The 21,903-nt window shown below is 41.6% G+C and overlaps 2 protein-coding genes across 2 annotated transcripts in view; one reads left to right on the forward strand and one right to left on the reverse strand.

The window, feature by feature from the left end:
• Window positions 1-21,903, forward strand: part of LOC110174043 (neurobeachin-like) — a 783,761-nt gene that overhangs the window by 537,794 nt on the left and 224,064 nt on the right. The window contains exon 43 of the mRNA XM_055166710.1: window positions 2,820-2,956. Coding sequence (XP_055022685.1) covers window positions 2,820-2,956 — 137 coding nt within the window. The remainder of the gene's footprint in view (window positions 1-2,819; window positions 2,957-21,903) is intronic.
• Window positions 3,623-5,357, reverse strand: LOC110161094 (putative nucleotidyltransferase MAB21L1). Its single transcript, XM_020925804.2, has one exon. The coding sequence runs from the start codon at window positions 5,061-5,063 to the stop codon at window positions 3,984-3,986; it is 1,080 nt and encodes a 359-aa protein (XP_020781463.1). The 5' UTR covers window positions 5,064-5,357; the 3' UTR covers window positions 3,623-3,983.

Below are 21,903 nucleotides of genomic sequence, written 5' to 3' on the forward strand. Positions count from 1 at the left end.
TCGTTTTAAAATTCATTTTCGTTTCTCTTTCCCCAAAAATCAGATTGTATTATTGCGTAATCTGATTATTTTAGTTATCTGTTTGTAACTGGAGTACTCTACATTAAACAACTCGTTTCACTGATGTTATTTAGCATCTTTTAGCCAAAGAAAACAGCAACCCCAGCTTTATACTCCAATCGGAGTCCAGTTTTTGTAAAAAACATAAAACGCAAAATCCGGTCATAATCTGATTTCCCGAGTTGTCAAATCACTGCAATGGCGTGTCAATAGTCACATCTGATATGAGTAATCTGATTTCTCTCATATTGTTCACGCAAGCAAAAAAAAAATTACTATTAACACGATAAATACAAAACAAATTAAATGGAAAATGTTAAAGAGTTGTTTTAAAATTCATTTTCGTTTTGATTTTGTGCAAAAATCTGATTTTATTATTGCGCAATCTGATTATTCTAGTTATCTGTTTGTAACTGGAGTACTCTACATTAGACAACTCGTTTCCCTGACATTATTTAGCATCTTTAAGCTAAACAAAACAGCAGCTCCATCTTTAAATCCCACTCAGAGTACCGTGTTCGTAAAAGCGTAAACCGAAAAACACAAAATCCGATCATAATCTGATTTCCTGAGTTATCAGATCACTGTAATGTCATATCAACAGCTGCATTTGATATGAGTAATCTGATTTCTTTCATATACCGAAAAATATTATAAATACCAAAAAATGTAATGGAAAATGTTAAAAAGTTGTTTTAAAATTCATTTTCGTTTTGCTTTCGTGCAAAAATCTGATTTTATTATTGCGTAGTCTGATTATTCTTGTTATCTGTTTGTAAGGAGACTACCCTACATTAGACGAGTCGTTTCAATGACGTTATTTTGCATCTTTTAGCCAAAGAAAACAGCAACTCCATCTTTAAACTCCAATCGGAGTCCCGTGTTCGTAAAATCACACAACACAAAATCCGGTCATAATCTCATTTCCCGAGTTATCAAATCACTGTAATGTCATGTCAATAGTCACATCTGATATGAATAATCTGATTTCTCTCTTATTGTTCACGCAAGCAAAAAAAAAAAAAAAATACTATTAACACGATAAATACAAAAAATTAAATGGAAAATGTTAGTTGTTTTAAAATTCATTTTTGTTTCACTTTCCCTCAAAATCAGATCGTATTATTGCGTAATCTGATTATTCTAGTTATCTGTTTGTAACTGGAGTACTCTACATTAGACGACTCGTTTCCCTGACATTATTTAGCATCTTTAAGCCAAACAAAACAGCAGCTCCAGCTTTAAATTCCGCTCGGAGTCCCGTGTCCGTAAAACTATCCACTCTCTCTCTGTGTTTACGCGTAAAGGGGGTTATTTGGAACAACATCATGTCCGTATATAGCGCGCGTAACCTCGGCTCCTGATCTCGTCCCAGATACGGAGAGCGAGCGCAGCACCGATAATGGAGACGTGAGGACGGAGGAAGGAGGAAGGGGGGGAAAGAGAGAGAGAAAGAGCCGCGGAGGGCGCGCTGGGAGCGGGGGAGCGAGCCTGGCTGTTCCGCGCCGGGCTCCGGTTACACTATCGGCTGCGAGCGACCGAGCGAGCAGCGAGCGAGCAGCGAGTGGCCCCTGATTAAGATTGATGAGACTTTAAAGTGGCTCTTTGGAGATTCAGCGATCGATAAATATCCCGATTTGGAGAGGTTTACGCGGAGGGGGAGACGAATGGGGCAGCGGCGGGCGGGGGGGAACGTGGACGAGAGGGGATGTCAGAGCAGAGCCGTGTGTTAGAACAATGCGTACAAAGAGATGGAGCAGATACACGCGTGGATTTGCATAAAAATAAAAATCAAATAACTAAAGGAATTGTTGTATACGTGGGAGAAACCATTACGCGTAACACCACACACGTAAAGCGAAAAAATTATTTAAAATAATTCACTTTGGTATTGATTTCTGAAACAGTGTCACCATGTTTTAATGAACCGTGCGTATTCTTGAATGTTTTTTGTTGTTGTTTCTGTTGTTTTTATAATAATTTCTATTCATTGTGACGAGTCCAGCACATTTACACGTTGGAAACTAAATAAAAATCTCTTCATTTTACGTAAACTCTGAAATGGCTATTATTTTGTGTTACGGTCACTAAATCCTGTGCGTAATTTCTTCAGGGTCGTTCATAAAATAAAACTAGCTCATGAAATGTTTTAACGAATCAAATGAGCTGCGTTTACCATCAGTGTAAAAAGAAAAAAAAAAAGAAAAAAAAAACTGAAAAAAAAAATTATAATTTTGGATAATTTTGGATAAACGTACAAGACAAGCGCACGGTTACGCACAATTTACGCACAATTTACGCACAATGTACACCGGTAATTATTAAATACAGATGATGTTTTAAAATATTTCTGTAAAACAAAATAAAAATAAGATGGGTAAAAGTGTCAAAGCAAAAAATTTATCGCGTTCCACATGATGCACACAAAGTATACACACAGAAGGGGGTCGAAAGTAACTAATTACAAATACTCACGTTACTGTTTTTGAGTAGATCTTTTGGGTAGGTTAATTTTACTTTTTTTTTTAAGAGAATTTGTAAATCTGCTAGTAATTTAGTGTAAATCTACAATGTAATTGCAAGTGGTTAAAATGCTGCGAGTAGTATTGTGGGCTTACTTTTTACTTTTACTTAATTCCAGTCAATTTTACGTTTCATCGAGCACAAATTTTGCAATTTAACTGTGCAAATTCGGTGTATACTAGTGCCTGTGTGCTCAGACTGGTGCCATGGCTTTGTCCCCTTGTTCCCGTGCGCAGGCCCCGTGGTTCTGAGCAGCCCGGCGCAGCTCGTGGCCCCTGCTCTCGTGGCTAACGGCACCGCGTACATCACCGCCACCGAGATCTACTTCGAGGCGGATGAAAACGACCCGGGGTTCCGAGCGGCGGACGCCAAGGTAAGAGACAACCTGTTAGTGTATGTGCTGTTAATCTGGTATTAATCCGCCATTTCCAAGACACTGCAAATTAAAATTACAATTATTGACAAAGAGAATAAATATTTCAAAATAATAATAATAAAAAAGAAAAACTCCCCTAACATTAATTAATACATTTTACGCATTTGAGAATTGTGTAATTGCCTATTTGGTTTCTTTTTTACGCACGTCTGTTCTCGCATATTGTTGGCATCAAACTGTGAATAATTATGTGATAATTTTATTCAGATTTTAATAGAAATACAGCAGTTACTCCAGTGAATCGTGCGCTTCATTGTACCACGTTATGGCGCACAATGCCCCGCGAATTTTCCGGAATTACGCACCGCAAATGAACAGCATCCAGATGATGTTGAAGATTAGACTGTGTCCTATAATCCCACAGTAAAACCAGTGAAAATATTTTCCATGTTTTTAAGAATGATTGAAATATTCAAAAAGAACAAATCCAAGGTAGGGACACAAATATAAAACAGCTGCTTTATTAGCTCTTTAAATTAGATGAAAGACAGAATAAAAAATCAGATCACAGATGTTAAATCCAGTGTATTTCAAGTGCATTTTTTCAATTAGAATGTAATAGATATATACTATATTTATACGTCTCATTTGAGTTTAGGCCTATGGAGAACAAAACCACCAAGGTCAGGACTTAAATAAAGAGGATTCAAGTAAAAACCGATGGAATGTCTGATGCTGTACGTCACATGTAAACAGGAGCACTGTGGAACGGAGACAGGTGCGTCACGACACTCACAGCAGACCACGGGGGCGAGGGCTATTTACAGCTAATGTACACGCGTGGAACAAGCGCTTCAAAACAGGCCAATCATTTAACGTCTCCTATGCGGACTGGGTCAAAGGTGCTCGCTCAAACTGAGGCTAGAAAAGCGTCCGCATCGGGCCAGAACAGATAGAGATCAGGGCAGTTCCGGGTAAGGCCGGGCCGGTCCAGGCCGTGCCCGCAGTGTGGACTAGAGTTACCTCAGAGTTTCTCCAGGCTCTTGGGGTTGGTCAGAATCTCTCTCGCCAGGCGCCACGTCTGTTTGGCCGCGTTCTCCAACGCAGAGTGCGGCTTTCCCTGGAACAGGTCTAAGTTAGGCAGGAAATAGTGCGGGCAGCGCCTGCACTGCAAACACGAAATAAGCTGCAATAGAATCCCGTTGAGGCGGTCCCCGAGGCAGTTCTCGTCCCAGTCCGACTCCCTTGGGTGCTTCTCGCACTCGTAGGACACCAGAGTCTTCATGTGGTAGTTGTTGAGCGGTTGTCCGGGCAGTTCTAGATGCCGGTCCCGTAGCGCTTTCAGCACCGATAAACACTTCTTCCTGCAGCCGCCCAGCAGCAGCCTGTTCTCGGCCTCCGCAAACTGGAGCACCCAGGCGTCGCTCTCCGCGGAGCTCTGCTTCCCGTTCAGAGAGTAGCACTCTTTGGACAGCAGGTTGAACCCTTCAGCCTTGACCTCGGCAACGCGGTTGGGCCCGGGCCACGGGATGTGCGGCAGCGGCCAGTGCGCTGCGCTGCGGGGCCAGATCCCGGTGCACTTAAAGGCGGGGGTGATCTGCACCACGTACCGGTCTCTGATGCGCAGCTTGACCTCGCTCGTGTCCGCCACCATTTTGACCACGTCTCTGTAGCTGCACTTATCCACGGCCTGCGCCACCAGTGTTTGGAACCGGGAGCGGATCTTCCGCGCGGAGAGGTAACCGGACGCTGTGATGAACTCTACCCAGAGAGACATGCTCCTCTTGCGGCCGTCGCTCAGCTTCAGCACCGCGCAGCCCGGGAGCGAGCCGTCATCCACGAAGTTGAAGACGCCCATCTGGTTGAGATAGAGCACCACCTCGAACTCCGTGGGGGAGATGACCTCCAGCCCCTCGAAGCGGTTGTCCATCTCGCTGAGAGAGCTGATGAAGCGCGGCTCCTGCACCTCCACCTCTTTCAGCACGTCCGACACCACCTTGCACACCTCGCGGATGGTTTTGGAGATGGCCGCTTTGCGGGACTGGCATTTCTCGTTGTAGTACTTATTGAGGTGGTACACGAGCTTGGCCTGCGCGGCGATCATGTTCGGGCAGAGATCCGGGTTGTAGACCGGAGTCTCGCAGTACGCCGTGGGATCCAACGCGGCTGTTTGTACGGGAGCCAATTTTAGAGAAGAAAGAAGACAGTTTAGAAAGAAAAATGTCCGCTCCTAAAACGGGCTACAAGTTGTGCTCTGAGCTCGTGCGCCTCGCTCAGATCACTGCGTTTACACGCGCCGTGCCGCGGAGTGCATCTCTCTCCGGTAAAACGTCTGCTTAAAAGTCCATTTCTGTCCAAAATGTGGTGTTTCCTTGAGTTGGTGCCAGTGCGGAGCGCGTAAAGGCGCACGGAGGAGTGTGGCTCCTGACAGGGCCGGCTGCTGTGTTCACTACACTCACTCTCACAGACTTTATGTACGGGAGGGGCTGGAGCCGCGTAGCCAATGGCGCTGCGCTGCGTCACCGCGCTCCACTTTGTCCAAAACAAATCCTTCCCGTTATAACCCGGTCTGAGCGCAGGTACGAGACTGCGGGCAGCGCGTGGAGCTCGAGTGTTCTTCCGTAACGGGACCGGGATAAACGCACGAGCTCACCGTTTGTACGGAGCCCTGCAGCCGTCTGTGTGCGCACGAGCCGGGCACGGTGGGTTTGGAGCAGAGCGCGCGCCACAATAGAAAACAAATATAGACTCGGTCCTATTTTCTTTTTGTTTTATTGTAATGTACAGATGTAGTCTGTGCCGAGTGAAATCTAATAATTAGTCTAATTAGAACTAAAGATGTGGAGATTTTACGCACAGCGCTTCTCGTGTTTTGGCCTGTTTTACAAAACAGAATTTTGTGGATTTATTTTTTGAAATGCTTTCATCAAATTAACATTATCATAAATATATACATTTTAGTTGTATTCATATGTTGATTACTTCTATATTTGTATTAATATTAAAATAGTTTTATACCCGAGGGAGAAGGAAGCCATCTTTATCTGTGTGTCGTGTGTTTTACGCACGGTGCTGCGATGCTGTCGATTTGTTAACGACTAATAAATGCATAATTACCATGTAAAATGTGTTCTATATTGTGTCATTATCCAAAAGAGATTTTTGTATTTAGAAAATTAACTGAACATTGATTTGATTAATTCAAATTTCAAAAATGTTAAAATGAATAATTGTATAATGGGTCGGATATAAATATATTTTGATAAATAAAACTGTATTCCTATAAAGCAATTTTAATACCATTTTGGATTTGATATATATTTACAAAAAAAAAAAAAAACTATACATTTCAATATAATAGATTTTCTAATAAGCTGGAGTAAAAACGAGTCTCCCGTGTCCTGTGCTCCGTTCTCTCGTGCGCTCCGCTGTGCCTCGTGGGTTCGCCCCTCTGCAGGAGCCCGTGCCCCGTGCCCCGCTCTCTCTCCGGGGCTGCTCCTGTTCGTGCTCCAGGCCTCCTCAGACCAGGGTCGGCTTTGAAGCCACTTCCACAAACACGTGCGTCTGATGAGCGCGCGCTGCTGCTCCGCGCACGTGAACCGCGCTCTGGTGACGGGGCACAGGGACCATCCGAGCTGACACCCCGGGCCTGCGCGCACGCACGGCCCGCTCTGACGCACGGGGGGTGAGGCGGGTGCACGTGGGTGAGGAGAGTGCACGTGGGTGAGGGGGGTGCGGGAGGGTCCTGATAGATCGGTGACTCCCATTATGATCGCAGCCTGTCAGCACCCACCGCCAAGCCCCATTAAGTCCACTGTTACCAGGCAGAAGACACCGGGCACTGGCCGCTCTAATGAAGGGACATGGGGCGTTCAGGGCCCGGTCTGCTCTGGGAAATAATACTCCATATGAAACAATATATTAATAAGAATTGGAACAGTCATAGTATAGACACTTTTATGAACACATCTTACATCTGGCCTATTTCTAATTACCTCCCATTCACAATTTAAACGTTTATTTTTTTATTTAAACAACAAAAAAGGGAACTATTTCCCCCTAAATTACTTGTTGTTGATTTATTGCAGCATAAATCAAAAGCAGTCACTGTTTTGGAAACCATGTGATACTGTTGTTGTGTCCTTGGGCAAGACCCGTCATCTGTCTTGCCTCCAGTGTCACATATGAATGTTTTAGTGGCAAAATTAACTCATTATTGTTTAAAAAACAGACACTTTTGAGACCCTTAAGCTGTTTTTTTTTTTAGTCCTGGGTTACTTTAAATTAATTTAGACATCTGACCTACTTTTGTCACAATTCTTAAATAATGGGTACACACTGGGAATACAGATTTTTTTTTCAATATGAATGTTACTTTCACTAAAGAAGCGAATACTCGAAGGGGCCAGATTTGAACCAGTTACCTTCTGGTTGATGGGCTGATACTGAACCTCTGCACCACCATTAGCTCATATTAATTTTCTTCTGTATGCTGTAATTTTGCGTGTATTATAGGGCTGGCTTGGAATTAAAAGTTTGAACCCTTTAACTTCTGGTTGCTGGGCAGAAATTTGACATAATGCTACTTGTTGGGCAGAGTTGGATTTTATGATTTGAACCGTTTATCCTGTGGTTTGAGGGCAGAAACTCTACCCAGCTCTGTATTATATTAAATTATCAAATTAATTTTACCAAAACTAACTTTTCTTATTCGGTTAAAAATGGACAGACTTATAAGGGTTAGGTTTGAACTGTTTACCCCATGGTTTGAGGGCAGAAAACTGACCGAATGCACCACTGTCACCTCCTAATATTTGCCAAAGTTGTGCCTGTATCGAACTGACCCACGAACGACGTAAACACTTGTATGTATATGGAGATTTGAACCAGTTACCACCTGGTTAGTGGTCGGTCACTCAACCCACTGCACCACCACTACCTATAACATATATTTTTTGTCACCCAAATTGAAAACTATATTGTCTAATCCAATAAACATGAGTTTGTAAGAGGTTTGAACCAGGTTCTCTTCTCGTTAGTGGGCAGTCGGCTCAACACACTGCACCACCATCACCCTATAACATATATTTTTTTGAATACCAAATTTTTTATTTGTATTTTATTTATCCAATAAAGATGAGCAAACCTGGTGTGAGATTTGAACCAGTTACCTTTTCGTTAATGGGCCAGGTCGCTCAAACCACTGCACCACCATCACCTTTTTTTTTCCCAATTACAAAATTTTAACTTTGTATCTTGTTTTATCCAATAAGATGAGCAAACTTGTAAGAATTTGAAACCATTACACCAGTTACCTTCTCGTTAATGGGCGGTGTCACTCAACCCACTGCACCACCATCACCCTATTTTACATTTGTTTTCTTATATAATAAAATTTAAACCTAAATTGTCTTCTGCAATGAAAATGAGCAAACTTATAAGAGATTTGAACCAGTTACCTTCTCGTTAATGGGCAGTGTCACTCAACCCACTGCACCACCATCACCTTTTTTTTTTAATACCAATACAAAATTTTAACTTGTATTGTTTTATCCAATGAAGATGAGCAAACTTGTAAGAGATTTGAACCGGTTACCTTCTCGTTAATGGGCAGTCACTCAACCCACTGCACCACCATCACCCTTTTTACATTGTTTTTTTTTGTTTTTTTTACCAAAATTTAAACCTAAATTGTCTTCTGCAATGAAAATGAGCAAACTTGTAAAGAGATTTGAACCAGTTACCTTCTCGTTAATGGGCGGTGTCACTCAACCCACTGCACCACCATCACTTTTTTTTTTTTTTAATACCAAAATTTTTATTTGTATTGTTTTATCCAATAAAGATGAGCAAACCTGTGTGAGATTTGAACCAGTTACCTTCTCGTTAATGGGCAGTGTCACTCAACCCACTACACCACCATCACCATTTTTACATTGTTTTTTTTTTTTTTTTTAACCAAAATTTAAACCTAAATTGTCTTCTGCAATGAAAATGAGCAAACTTGTAAGAGATTTGAACCCGTTACCTTCTCGTTAATGGGCAGTCGCTCAACCCACTGCACCACCATCACCTTTTTTTTATTATTATTATTTTTTTAATACCAAAATTTAAACCTAAATTGTCTTCTACAATAAAGACGAACAAACTTGTAAGAGATTTGAACCAGTTACCTTCTCATTAATGGGCATTCGCTCAACTCACTGCACCACCGTCACTTTTTTTAATTTATTTATAAATACCAAAAATTAATCCCAAATTGTCTTCCCCAATAAAGATGAGCAATCTTGTGTTAGTTTTGAACCAGTTACCTTCTCGTTAATGGGCAGTCGCTCAACCCACTGCACCACCCCTACTCCATATTTACATTTTTTTTTTTTTTTTCTCGTAATTTTTACATTTTTACATGACATTCCTGCACCACAGATCCAGTTTTTTTTTTCGTCCGTGCTCTTGAGGTATGTTGGCTCTTTGATACTGTTACCTTCTCTCCGCAGGTAGATCCCCCCGTGATTAGAACCAGGCCTGGCCCCGGCTTTCCCCCTCTCCTCTCCCCCAGCCCGGGAGCTCCGCGTCTGGGCTCTCGGCGGCGGCGCTCGGGCCCCTTCTCACAGTCTGCCGCGTGATAGCGAGGGGGATTTTCATCGCGATTATCACCTCTTAATCCGAAGCACATGTCCGGGCGGGTATCTCGTAACTCAGCCGGGCCGGTGTCTGGTCAGTCCACATGTCTTCGGTGTGTTCTTACGTGTTCGCGGTGTAATGGATACGAGCAGCGTTGCAACGGGGAAAAACGGGGAATTGTTACTGGAATGTGCGTGGAAGTGTAGCGCTCTGTGAAGTGGTTTTAAAAATAGACGGCTGGAAGACACATTAAAGGCGTCGTACTTGATTTTTAGTGACTTGAAAAAACATAAAAACAGTTTGCAGTGGGCCGAAGTTATTCCTCGCTTACCTTAAGAGTTCCGAGCGTCCTAATTATTCGCCGTGATGAGTTTATAAGCGCTTTTCACAACTCTCAGACCGTGTATCATTCGTTTTTCAAAATAAAATGAAAAATAAGAAAACAAAAAAACTATTTTCTTCATTATTTGTCTCCAAAAACCAAAATGAAAAAAACGGATAACGATTTGTGTTTCAGTTTTGGATTTTGTGTTTAAATGAAGAATGGAAAAAACGGATAACGTTTCCCGTTGCCGGACTGAACTGAACCAGGACCAGACCAGGACTGAGATCGGGACTGAGACCAGGACCAGATTGGGACCAAACCAGGACTGACACCGGGACTGACACTGGGACTGAGACCGGGACCAGACCAGGATTGAGACACTGGGACTCAGACCAGGACTGAGATCGGGACTGAGATGAGGACCAGATTGGAACCAAACCAGGACTGACACCAGGACCAGACCAGGATTGAGACATTGGGACTCAGACCCGGGACTGAGACCAGGACCAGACCAGGACTGAGATCGGAACTGAGACGAGGACCAGATTGGAACCAAACCAGGACTGACACCGGGACCAGACCAGGATTCAGACATTGGGACTGACACTGGGACCAGACCAGGATTGAGACATTGGGACTCAGACCGGGACCAGACCAGGATTCAGACATTGGGACTGAGACAAGGACCAGACCAGGTTTGAGACATTGGGACTCAAACTGGGACCAGACCAGGATTGAGATCGGAACTGAGACGAGGACCAGATCGGAACCAAACCAGGACTGACACCGGGACTGACACCGGGACCAGACCAGGATTCAGACACTGGGACTGACACCGGGACCAGACCAGGATTCAGACACTGGGACTGAGACCAGGACCAGATTGGAACCAAACCAGGACTGACACCAGGACTGACACCAGGACTGACACTGGGACTGAGACCGGGACCAGACCAGGATTGAGACACTGGGACTCAGACCAGGACTGAGACCGGGACCAGACCAGGACTGAGACCGGGACCAGACCAGGACTGAGACTGGGACCAGCTCGGGACCAGACCAGGATTGAGACATCGGGACTCAGACAGGGACTGAGACCGGGACCTGGTTTAGTCCTGGTTCAGTTCTAGTTTAGACCTTGTTCAGTTTTTTTTTCATTTTGATTCTGGAGACAAATAATGAAGAAAATAGCAGTTTTTTCATTTTCTTATTTTTAGTTTTATTTTGAAAAACGACAGAACAAACAATACTCAGATTGTATGTAACAAGTATGCTAACGTGCACTTCCTGATTATTAGACAATATCACACTCTATAATTAGATGTAGAAGCACACGGTGGACTTATTTTGACCTCAAGAGCTGCTTGTACAACACAAATACATCTGGGAAAATCAGGTACAGGGTTTTTCATATGAAGTGGTGGTGCATTGGGTAGAGTTTCTGCCCCCTAACTAGAAGGTAACTGGTTGGAACCTCTTTTGTGGATCAGTATAATATCAGGATAACTTTTACAAGTAGAAAAAGTATTTATATTACCAGGTTTTGGTGGTGCAGCTTTACTCACAACAATTGTAATTCAAGATATTTATGTTATAATTTGGTATTTTGGTTCAAGATGACGATCCAATCAGAAAGCAGAATGAAGCTCACACTCTGTCATTTGGGTCGCCAGTTTCAATGCTGGACCTAAAATAAACCTAAAATGCGTCTCTCTGATCTGAATGGTCTCTACCTAAACCCCGGCTCCTACAGTCAGCCATGAGTCAGTGCTAGTGCAGCCTCTGCAGCTCAGGGAGGGAATTCTGGAGGTTCTGAGTTTTCACGTGAGGCCTGACAATAAACTGAAAATGAGACAAACTTGTATGTCTCTATAATCCATGTATCATTCGTTCATTCGTTTTTCAATATAAAACCAAAAATAAGAAAATGAAAAAACAACAGATATTTTTTTTTTTTCAAACACAAAACTGAAAACTGAAAAAACAAATCATTATCCATTTTTTCATTTTGGCTTTGGAGACATTTCGTTTTCTTATTTTTGGTTTTATATTGAAAAACGAATGAACGAATGAAACATGGATTCTCTATCTGCAGGTGAAGGCTCTGGTTCAGTTATAGTTCGTTTAACTGAGATTTACAGACATGCTTGACATTTCGGATAGACTGTTACATCGTCATATCTCCATTTTAATATTTTCACTAGAATTATTTGGATGATTTCAGTCCTGGAATTGCCGATCTCTACTGACCAAAAGGTAAAAGGTGCTGTTAATTTTAAAACTACTACTGCTTTGTCATCTCACAAGGTGGACCAGAGCATTTTGAGTTTTGGAGACAGGGTCCAGGGTCAGCAGCACTTATCCAGCCCTTTGGAGACACCACTCAGGCCTTGGAATGACTCAGTGTCCCGATTATTTGACAGGACCCTGAATGCACCGCAGTGTTGAGGAGTTAAATAGGACGTTAACTGTGCGGGGAACATGACTATTCAGGTTTAAAATAGTGTGGTTAAATTACACTGTTTTCTGATCTATGTTGTAATGCATACAGACCAAATTGAGACCATCTTTGCAATTTTCTACATTTATTTGTATTTTACAGTCAGTTTGGCACATATATGTCAATGTTTTTTTTATAAATCTATCTCCATTTCATCAGATTAATGTTAATTTAGGCATAAAATAAGCCTACCGCACTGAAATACTCTGAAAACGGTGAAGAAAGTGGGTAGGATTTTTAAACTTGTTTTTCAAAGTGTCTGGAGTTACATTCTCTTCCTGTTTTTTACAGTGGGATTCAGTCTCTGCACATTTACCAAACCAAACGCACATTGTGACAAACGCAGATTTAGTTGGCATTTTATTATGCAAACTTCAGCCCACATGTAGCGGTAGGTCTGCTCTGTGCTGTAGGTCTCTTCTTCACCAAGTGTTGTATAAATTTTGATTAGTTTTTGCTTCTTGCCCTTCTAATCAGCGAGAATTAAAGGTTGTATGGAGGATTTTTTTTTTGTTTCAAATTGTCAATGAAAGTTTAAAATACCATTAGAGAGACGCAGCAGCCTTGTAATTATGATGACCAAAAAAAAAAGAATGAAAATTTATCAACTGTGGACGTGTTGAGGCCAGATAAACATCAGCCAATAGAAAACGAGGCTGCCTCTTTATCTATTGGCTGTCAGGTCATCAATCAAACTCCCTTCATTTCTCGTGTAACTGACTCGTCGGGATGCGGGGATTACGTGGTTTATGCAGCGGTTCTTAGAGGCTTTTTCAAAACTGTCGCTTCCTCACATTTCGCACAACGTTTGTTGCGACGGCGGACGAGAATCCACGAGCAGTTCGCCGCAAAAGAAAGTCGGTTTTTGAGGTCGCTGAAAGAAGAAGAGAAGGGGAAAAGGAGCGAAGACAAACCGAGGTGATTCTTGGAGATTCCTTCCAGCGATGGCGCGACTGAAGCAGACGAAGGGTCTAAAAACTGACGCGTCGTTCGATAAATTATTTCTAGTCAGGAAACTTCAACAGTAATTCTGAACTGGCTGTAAACAAACGTGATTTCTAGAGTAAGGAGGCGGGAGGAGGAGATGTTTCTACTGAGGAGCTGTGGAGGAGGAAGGTGGTGTCACACATGCACAACATTTGAAAAAAGGACTGTCGCTGTATTTCTCTTCCCTTAAAAAAAAATCCTCTATACAACCTTTAAGGACCGAGCCGATATGAGCTGTACGCGGGGAAGAGCGAGAGCCAAGTCCAAATACTGTCAAGTCCGAGACAAGACCAAAACCGTAAAAAAAAATGGTCACGAGGCCTGTTTCGAGTAGCTAGGCTGGTGCCACCTAATGTCTCCGCTCAATTAAATTTCTCTCCAGCGACTAGGTCAGGAATCAGAACACGCTAGACCAGGGGGCTCCAACCTTTTTCCTTCTGTGAGCTTTTTGTAAAACGAAAACGCAAGAGAGCTACTCATTTTAGTGGTCACCAGAAATTAAAAAAATGTAAAAAGCTATGGTAAGCTGAAGATGAGGTACAGTTAGATGTCTATAAAACATAAACTTTTATCCAGTTATCAGTGCACAATTAGGCATCAAAATTATACATTTACAAAGGAAATAGGAATTTAATCAATCAAATTTGACTTATTCAGCGCTGTCTGTGTAATTCAGGAATCCCTTGGTGAGTTGCTTGGATGCTGGGTGTAGAGCTACAGGTTGGAGACCCCCTGCACGAAGAAACGAAACGACTTATTAACATGGTTTATAAGAGTCTCCCCTCGCTTTACTCTGCTCACTAAGTCACTCCCCCTTCAGAGCGCTGTCACAACACAATCAGCGTGCATCCCGCTAATGAAACTACTGCACGTCTCATCAGGTTTGTGAAGTTGTAGTTTACAGTTTTGTGTCATGTTTTTGTATAATTATGGAGAATTGTTGTGTGGGAGCACTGCACATCATAGTAGCAGTAGTAGTAGTAGTAGTAGTAGTAGTAGTAGTTGTAGTAGTAGTTGTAGTCATAGTAGTCGTAGTAGTTGTTGCAGTTGTCGTAGTCGTAGTAGTTGTAGCAGCAGTAGTCGTCGTGGTAGAAGTCGTCTTAGTAGTCATCATAGTCGTTGTATTAGTACTCGTAGTAGTAGTAGTAGTAGTAGTAGTAGTCGTCTTAGTAGTAGTAGCAACAGTAGCAGTTGTCGTAGTCCTAGTAGTAGTACTTGCTGTAGTAGTAGTCGTAGTAGTAGTAGTAGTAGTAGTAGCAGCAGTAATCGTCGTGGTAGTAGTCGTCTTAGTAGTCATCATAGTCGTTGTAGTAGTAGTAGTAGTCTTAGTAGTAGTAGCAGTAGCAGCAGTAGTAGTAGACGTAGTAGTCATCGTAGTCGTCGTTGTTGTAGCAGTAGTCGTCAGAGTAGTAATCATAATAGTAGTCATAGTCATAGTAGTAGTTATAGTAGTAGTAGTCAGATCTAGTTTTGCAGTTGCACTTTTATCTGAAGTTTTATTTAGAGGTTTCACGAATCTGCAAACATTTCGGATGGACTTTTACCTCGTCACGGGGGTAAGTATCAACACTTTTATTTATTTTATTTACATCAGAATCACCTCCATGTCCCCATCACCGCATCACCGTGCTCCTTCTCAGACGCCCTCCCCTCTCTGCAACACTCCCCCGGCCCTGGATCCTTACAGTGGTATAAATCAACACTATGACCTCCACTTCCCCTGGTCCTCCTGCAGCCCTCCTCCCTCCTCCCTCCCTCCTCGCCCCCCGTGCCCCTCTGCCCCGTTAGAAGAGCCTTTGTGCCCCCAGCGCCCGGCCACACTCCCCCATTCTTCTCCCCCCCCCAGCTCCGGAGCTCCGTCGGCGGGCACGGGGGTCCGGGGTCAGCGGCACTTATCCAGCCCTTTGGAGACCCACCACTCGGGCCTTGGAATGACTCACGCGACGCCTCAATGTCCCGATTGTCTGGCAGGACCCCGAACGCACCGCAGTGTCGAGGAGTGAAATAGGACGTTAACTGTGCGGGGAACAGGGCTATTCAGGTTTAACGCTGCGCATGTGTTGAAATAATGTGGTTAAATTACACTATTTTCTGATGTTTCCTCGTCACAAACAGACCTGGAGTTGTGTTTTGTTTCATTCACATGTTTAAAACTCAAACTTTGCATATTTAGTTCTCCTCACAAACAGAAAAACACCTCGTAATGTCGTGTGGTAATTCAGGAAATGCTTTTTTAAACTTTATTTTAAGTGTATTTAAATGATGTTGCTTCCTTCCGCGGTAAGAAAGACTTCAATCATCATTTTGTATCAACGTTTTGAAAGAAAAAAAGAAGAAAAAAAAAACAAATGAAGTAAGCAAACGACCTGCACATTTGAAACTATGTACACAAAGATTTCAAAAATTTTAGTGCTGAATTAAGAACACATTTTTAACAACACAGACGCGCCAACATTAACACTTTCACTAAAATAATTTGGCCTAAAAGAGTCAATTTCGTGAATATAGGACCTTTAACACTTGTGATTTTTTTTTATGTATGTATCTTCTCATAAACAGAAAACCACCTTGTGATGTCATGTGGTAATTCAGGATTGTTTGAGTGTTTTTAAACTCCATTTTAACATCTTCACTTGAATCATTTGGATGATTTCGGGTCTGGAATTGCCAATCTCGAGTACACGAAAGGTAAAAGGTAGATGTTCATTTGAAAACTACCACTTCGTGACATCACAAGGTGGAGCAGAGCATTTTAAGCTTTGGAAACTAATAATAAAGGGTTATTCAAAGCATGTGAATGAAACAAAACACAACTCCAGGTCTGTTTTCGAGGAGGTAACAACATTATAACATGGCCTAAAAGATTCAATTTTGCGTAATATAGGACCTTTAACATTTGTGATTTTTTTTTTTTTTATGTATCTTCTCACAAATAGAAAACACCTTGTGATGTCATCTCGTTATTTAGGAAATGCTCCACTATGTTTATTTAACTCCATTTTAACATCTTCACTAGAATCATTTTGATGATTTCAGCCCTGGAATTGCCGAACTCAGTCAAACAAAAGGTAAAAGGTAGATGCCAATTTGAAAACTACTGCTGTTTCGTGACATCACAAGGTGGATCTGAGCATTTTGAGCTTTGGAATCTAAAACTAAAGGATTACTCAAAACATGTGTGTATGAAACAAAACACAACTCCAGGTCTGTTTTTGATGAGGTGACGACACTAAACATGACCTAAAAGAGTCAGTTTTGCGTAATATAGGATCTTTAACAGTTGTGATTTTTTTAATGCACAGAAAACACCTTGTGATGTCATCTGGTTATTTAGGAAATGCTCCACTATGTTTATTTAACTCAGTTTTAACACCTTCACTAGAATCATCTGGATGATTTCAGCCCTGGAATTGCTGATCTCTACTGAACAAAAGCTAAAAGGTAGATGCTAATTTGAAAACTACTTCTGTTTCGTGACATCACAAGGTGGACCAGAGCAGTTTGAGCTTTGGAAACTAATAATAAAGCGTTACTCAAACATAAGGCTGTGCAGTTAATTGAATTTTGATCGCGATTTCGATTTGTGTGTCAAACGATCTCCAAACTCATATAATCGAGTTGAAACAAAAGCTTAACAAAGTTTATTTTGGGATATTTTTTTATATATAAATAAGTATATTTATTTTATTTTTTAAATATAGAGATTGTGGAAGAACTGGATATATAGCTTATTTTGGATACATTTATGTGTTTCTGCCTCATTTCATGTTCAAAGTATATTTTATTCATTCACACGTACATACAGATTTGTAGCCTATATTCATTTTCAGTTAGAAAATGTTGCATAAATTATCAATATTAAAGGGTTTTGTTTTTTTCTGAGAGAGAAATGCTGAATAAATGCATCGTGTAACTAAAAAATAATCGCTTGAGTTATTGTGATTTCAATATTGACTCAAATAATCGTGATGACTTTTTCCATAATTGAGCAGCTCTACTGAAACGTATCAATAAAATAAAACACAACATCAGGTATGTTTTTTTAATGAGGAAATATAACAGTCTCACAAGAGTTCATTTTGTGTAATATAGGATCTTTAATAAAACAATCAAAGTAAAAATCCGAGGCCTGATTGTAAACTAATTTTAATCACATTGCATCATGTCCACGTTATTCTGCCTCACCCACTTTTGTCTCTAATTGCTTCTTAATCTTTTTTTTTTTTTTTAATTCATGTATTTATTTTGCATTTTACGTTCTTTTACAATGCAACAAAATATTGTCTATATTTAAAATTTGCCCAAAAAGGAGTGGGAAGAAGAAAACCGAATTTAATCCCACTACCTTATTTTGTAGGCGGCACTTCCGGTTAGTCGAGGATCCCCTTCATGTCGATGAAGAATTTGAGAAACGTTTTACATCTTAAACATGACATAAAGTTTGTTCATTGGTGTAAAATGTAAAATTTCCATGTGCTCCAACAAGTAAACACCGCACCGATTCTTCTTGGAGACTTAAAAACAGATTTATCGTCAGTATTTAACTTATTTTCTGTAAAGATCGGCCCCGTACAAAATAATACAACTCAAATCTTGATATTGGCGCCCGTGGCAACTTCCAGAATAAGGTGGATAAGATTTAATAAAAGAAAATTCTGAGAAAAATCTGGGGCCTGATTGGATTTTAACAGATTGCATCACATGGAGATGAGTCTTTCTCTTTCACTTCTTGATATTTTAACCTAATCGTCTTGAATCCATCTCGAATCTGCAAACATCAGACTTCACTTTTTCCGCTACATTTTTAAAAACTTTTGTAATCAGACGTTTGTTCTGTCCAGTGTCATCCATCACGAGGAGAAGATGAAATGAGAGAAATACTTGACTGGTTTCGTAGGCGACTTGGGAAATTCGCTTGGTCCTATTGACAGCAGCTTCATTACGTGCGTGCTGATGTAACTCTGCGCTGTTTAAACCCAGAGGATGAACATTTGTCGCCAAACTACACCTCGCCCGGATTTGAACTACTGTTGTGTCCACGGGCAAGGCACTTCAGTGACAGGATGCGGCTGTTTACTTCAATTTTGAGCTCAACGCCAGATGCAGTGTGTTTACCATGTTACCGTAAAAAAAAAAAACTAAAAAAAAAACGACTTATTAACATGGTTTATAAGAGTCTCCCCTCGCTTTACTCTGCTCACTAAGTCACTCCCCCTTCAGAGCGCCGTCACAACACAATCAGCGTGCATCCCGCTAATGAAACTACTGCACGTCTCATCAGGTTTGTGAAGTTGTAGTTTACAGTTTTGTGTCATGTTTTTGTATAATTATGGAGAAATGTTGTGTGAGACCATTGCACATCATAATAATAATAGTAGTAGTAGTAGTAGTTGCAGTTGTAGTAGTAGCAGTAGTCGTAGTCGTCGTAGTAGTAGTTGTAGTAGTAGTAACAGCGGTAGTAGTAGTCGTAGCAGCAGCAGTAGTAGTAGTAGTAGTAGTAGTAGTAGTAGTAGTAGCGTAGTAGTCGTAGTAGTAGTAGTAGTACAGCAGTAGTAGTAGTAGCAGCAGTCAGTAGTAGTAGTCAGCAGTAGTAGTAGTAGTCGTAGTAGTCGTAGTAGTAGTCAGCAGCAGCAGTAGTAGCAGCAGTAGTAGTAGTAGTAGTCGTAGTCGTAGTAGTAGTAGCAGCAGCAGCAGTAGTAGCAGCAGTAGTAGTAGTAGTTGTCGTAGTCGTAGTAGTAGCAGCAGTAGTAGTCGTAGTCGTAGTAGTAGTCATCGTAGTAGCAGCAGTAGTAGTAGTAGCAGCAGTAGTAGTTGTCATAGTCAGTAGTAGTAGTAGTAGTTGTCGTAGCAGCAGTAGTAGTCGTAGTAGCAGTCGTAGTAGTAGTAGTAGTCATCGTAGTAGTAGTAGCAGCAGTAGTAGTAGTAGCAGCAGTCCTAGTCGTAGTCGTAGTAGTAGTAGTAGTTGTCATAGTCATAGTCATAGTAGTAGTAGTAGTACTTGTCGTAGTAGCAGTCGTAGTAGTAGTAGTAGTAGTAGTAGTAGTAGTAGTTGTCATAGTCATAGTAGTAGTAGTAGTAGTAGTTGTCGTAGCAGCAGTAGTAGTCGTAGTAGCAGTCGTAGTAGTAGTAGTAGTAGTTGTCGTAGCAGCAGTAGTAGTAGTCGTAGTTGTCATAGTCATAGTAGTAGTAGTAGTAGTAGTTGTCGTAGCAGCAGTAGTAGTCGTAGTAGTAGTCGTAGTAGTAGTAGTAGTAGTAGTCGTAGCAGTAGTAGTAGTAGTCGTAGTAGCAGTAGTAGTAGTAGTAGTCGTAGCAGCAGTAGTAGTCGTAGTAGTCGTAGTAGTCGTAGTAGTTGTAGTAGTCGTTGCAACAGTAGTAGTCGTAGTAGTCGTTGCAACAGTAGTAGTCGTAGTAGTCCTCATAGTCGTCATAGTCGTCACCGCTGCAGTAGCAGTAGCAGTAGTAGTAGTCCAATGTCCCGGAGAGATCGCTAAATTACTCAAACATGCATTGGTGACGTCTAAAACCTCTTTTGGCGTGTTTTCGACGAGGAAAGTAGCATTATAACATGGCAGAAAGCTAAAAAGAAACAGATTTTGCATAGCACTGCCTGTTTAAAAACTCCAGAGCTGCTTTTTATAAACGCTCTCATTTGGCTCGGCTCCTGCGTTCAGTCGGAGGTTAGCTGGAGCTTGTGGGCTAATGTGCAGATTAGGCAGGGTGCATGTACGCGCTGACACATTTGGGTTGAATTGGATTAAGTCTGTGACACTGAGAGACGTGACAACAGACAGGCTCATATCGCCAATCTCCCGGGAGCCGATGCTATAATTTTATTTGCCGCAAAATGAAATTGTCATTGGGATTTTTAATAATAAGGGGCCTTTATTATTCCAGGCAATATGGCGTCTCCGCAGGGGGCCCCGGAGCCTGGAGGACCCCTGCCTGAGCCTGTCCATTCACTGGGGTAATTTTCAGCTGTTTAATGGAGCCAGGAGTCATGAGTCAGTCCACAGCACCACAGGGGACGCGATATATTATGAGATCAATGCAAAAGAGGTACAAGAGAAATACGCAAGGAGCAGTTTGGGTTTCAAATGTTTAAAGGTCCTGTGTTATGCAAAATGGACTCTCGTGTGCTCTAAGTCATGTTATAATGTTGTTACCTCCAAAAAACAGACCTGGAGTTGTTTTGTTTCATTCAGACATGTTTGAGGAACTCTTTATTATCAGTCTGTTTACATTTCCAAAGCTCAAAATGTTATTACCGTATTTTTCTGACTATAAAGTGCACTTAAAATTCTTTAACTTACTCAAGAATGGACAGTGCGCCTTATGTATTAATTCTGGTTGTGCTTACTGACCTCGAACCGATTTTATCTGGTACACGACACTCAAAAATCTGTTAAAAGTTTTTAGTACGACTTTGGTAAAGAACGAAACCGCACCGCTTGATGGATTGTCGGAGCATTATGGCTCATATTCTTTAGTCCGACAGGAGCTGAACCGTATCAGCGCACAAGGAGTGAGCTGTTTTTTTTCCAGCGCTTACAGTTTATGCAAATGAGCCATGTGGTTTTAAGTTTTGTTTCTGTAAAGCGTAAACAAATGTGCGCAAAGCTGATGTAAACACATTATTACTCAATGTATATTTGAGTCGCCCTCGTACGAAATAAAAATCCAGACGTAAATTGTTAAGAATTACTAATCGGACCCAAATATGCGCAGAGAAAAAAAAAGGTATTTTATTAACAAAAATAGTCTTGGAGGGGGGATAGGCTCCAGGGGAGGCAGGACGGGACCAGGTTGGCTGCAAATGGGAGGTACGAGGTGATGGAGGCTGATCTGGCTCCAAACAGAAGTGCTGGGGACAGGACAAAAAGAAACTGGTAAGTATCAAAAGTCTCAAAAGAGTTGTTCACCACTAGAATGACGGAACTATCTGGCACCGGAGAGAAGGTCAGCAGGTCTTTTATGGCAGGAGATGATTCATTGATGAGTATCAGGAGTGGAGCTCAGCAGGTGCGTGATTGGGATCCGCCCAGGAAATGCCAAACAAGGTAAGAAGATAAGGAGAGAGGGAGCGGGGAAAGGAGGGATGGGAGGAGCAGGATGAAACCCTAACATAAATTGTCCACCCACATTTATGGGTGTGCAAAAATATCAAAATATCAATATATCGTGTCGTTTAATGTGATGATACAGTATCGATATCGTGGGCTTCTGTATTGATATATCACCAAGAGTATTTTATTATTTTGTTAGAGCGCTACAGTTTTGTTGCTTGTTTAGAGGAAGGAAACTCGTCTACGCGACACATTGGACATTTTCACTGTTTGGTGATTAAAATGTTTGTGTTTCATTTTAACTTTGCACAAGAAGTGGTTTAACAAAGACTTTTAGTGTCACAGCCAATATTTAGCCTTTATTTTTTATTTAACCGTATCGATGGATCGTGGACGCCTGGGCTAAGGATCAGTCTCAAGTGTCGTCTGTTTGTTTCACTTAAGG

Source organism: Boleophthalmus pectinirostris, unplaced genomic scaffold (assembly GCF_026225935.1).
Source record: "Boleophthalmus pectinirostris isolate CB_2022bp ecotype Guang Dong unplaced genomic scaffold, ASM2622593v1 HiC_scaffold_9, whole genome shotgun sequence".
Classification (NCBI taxonomy): domain Eukaryota; kingdom Metazoa; phylum Chordata; class Actinopteri; order Gobiiformes; family Gobiidae; genus Boleophthalmus; species Boleophthalmus pectinirostris.

What these genes read in the sequence shown, in the direction of transcription:
- LOC110161094 (XM_020925804.2), bottom strand. Translation starts at nt 5,063, where the DNA reads ATGATCGCCGCGCAGGCCAAGCTCGTGTACCACCTCAATAAGTACTAC.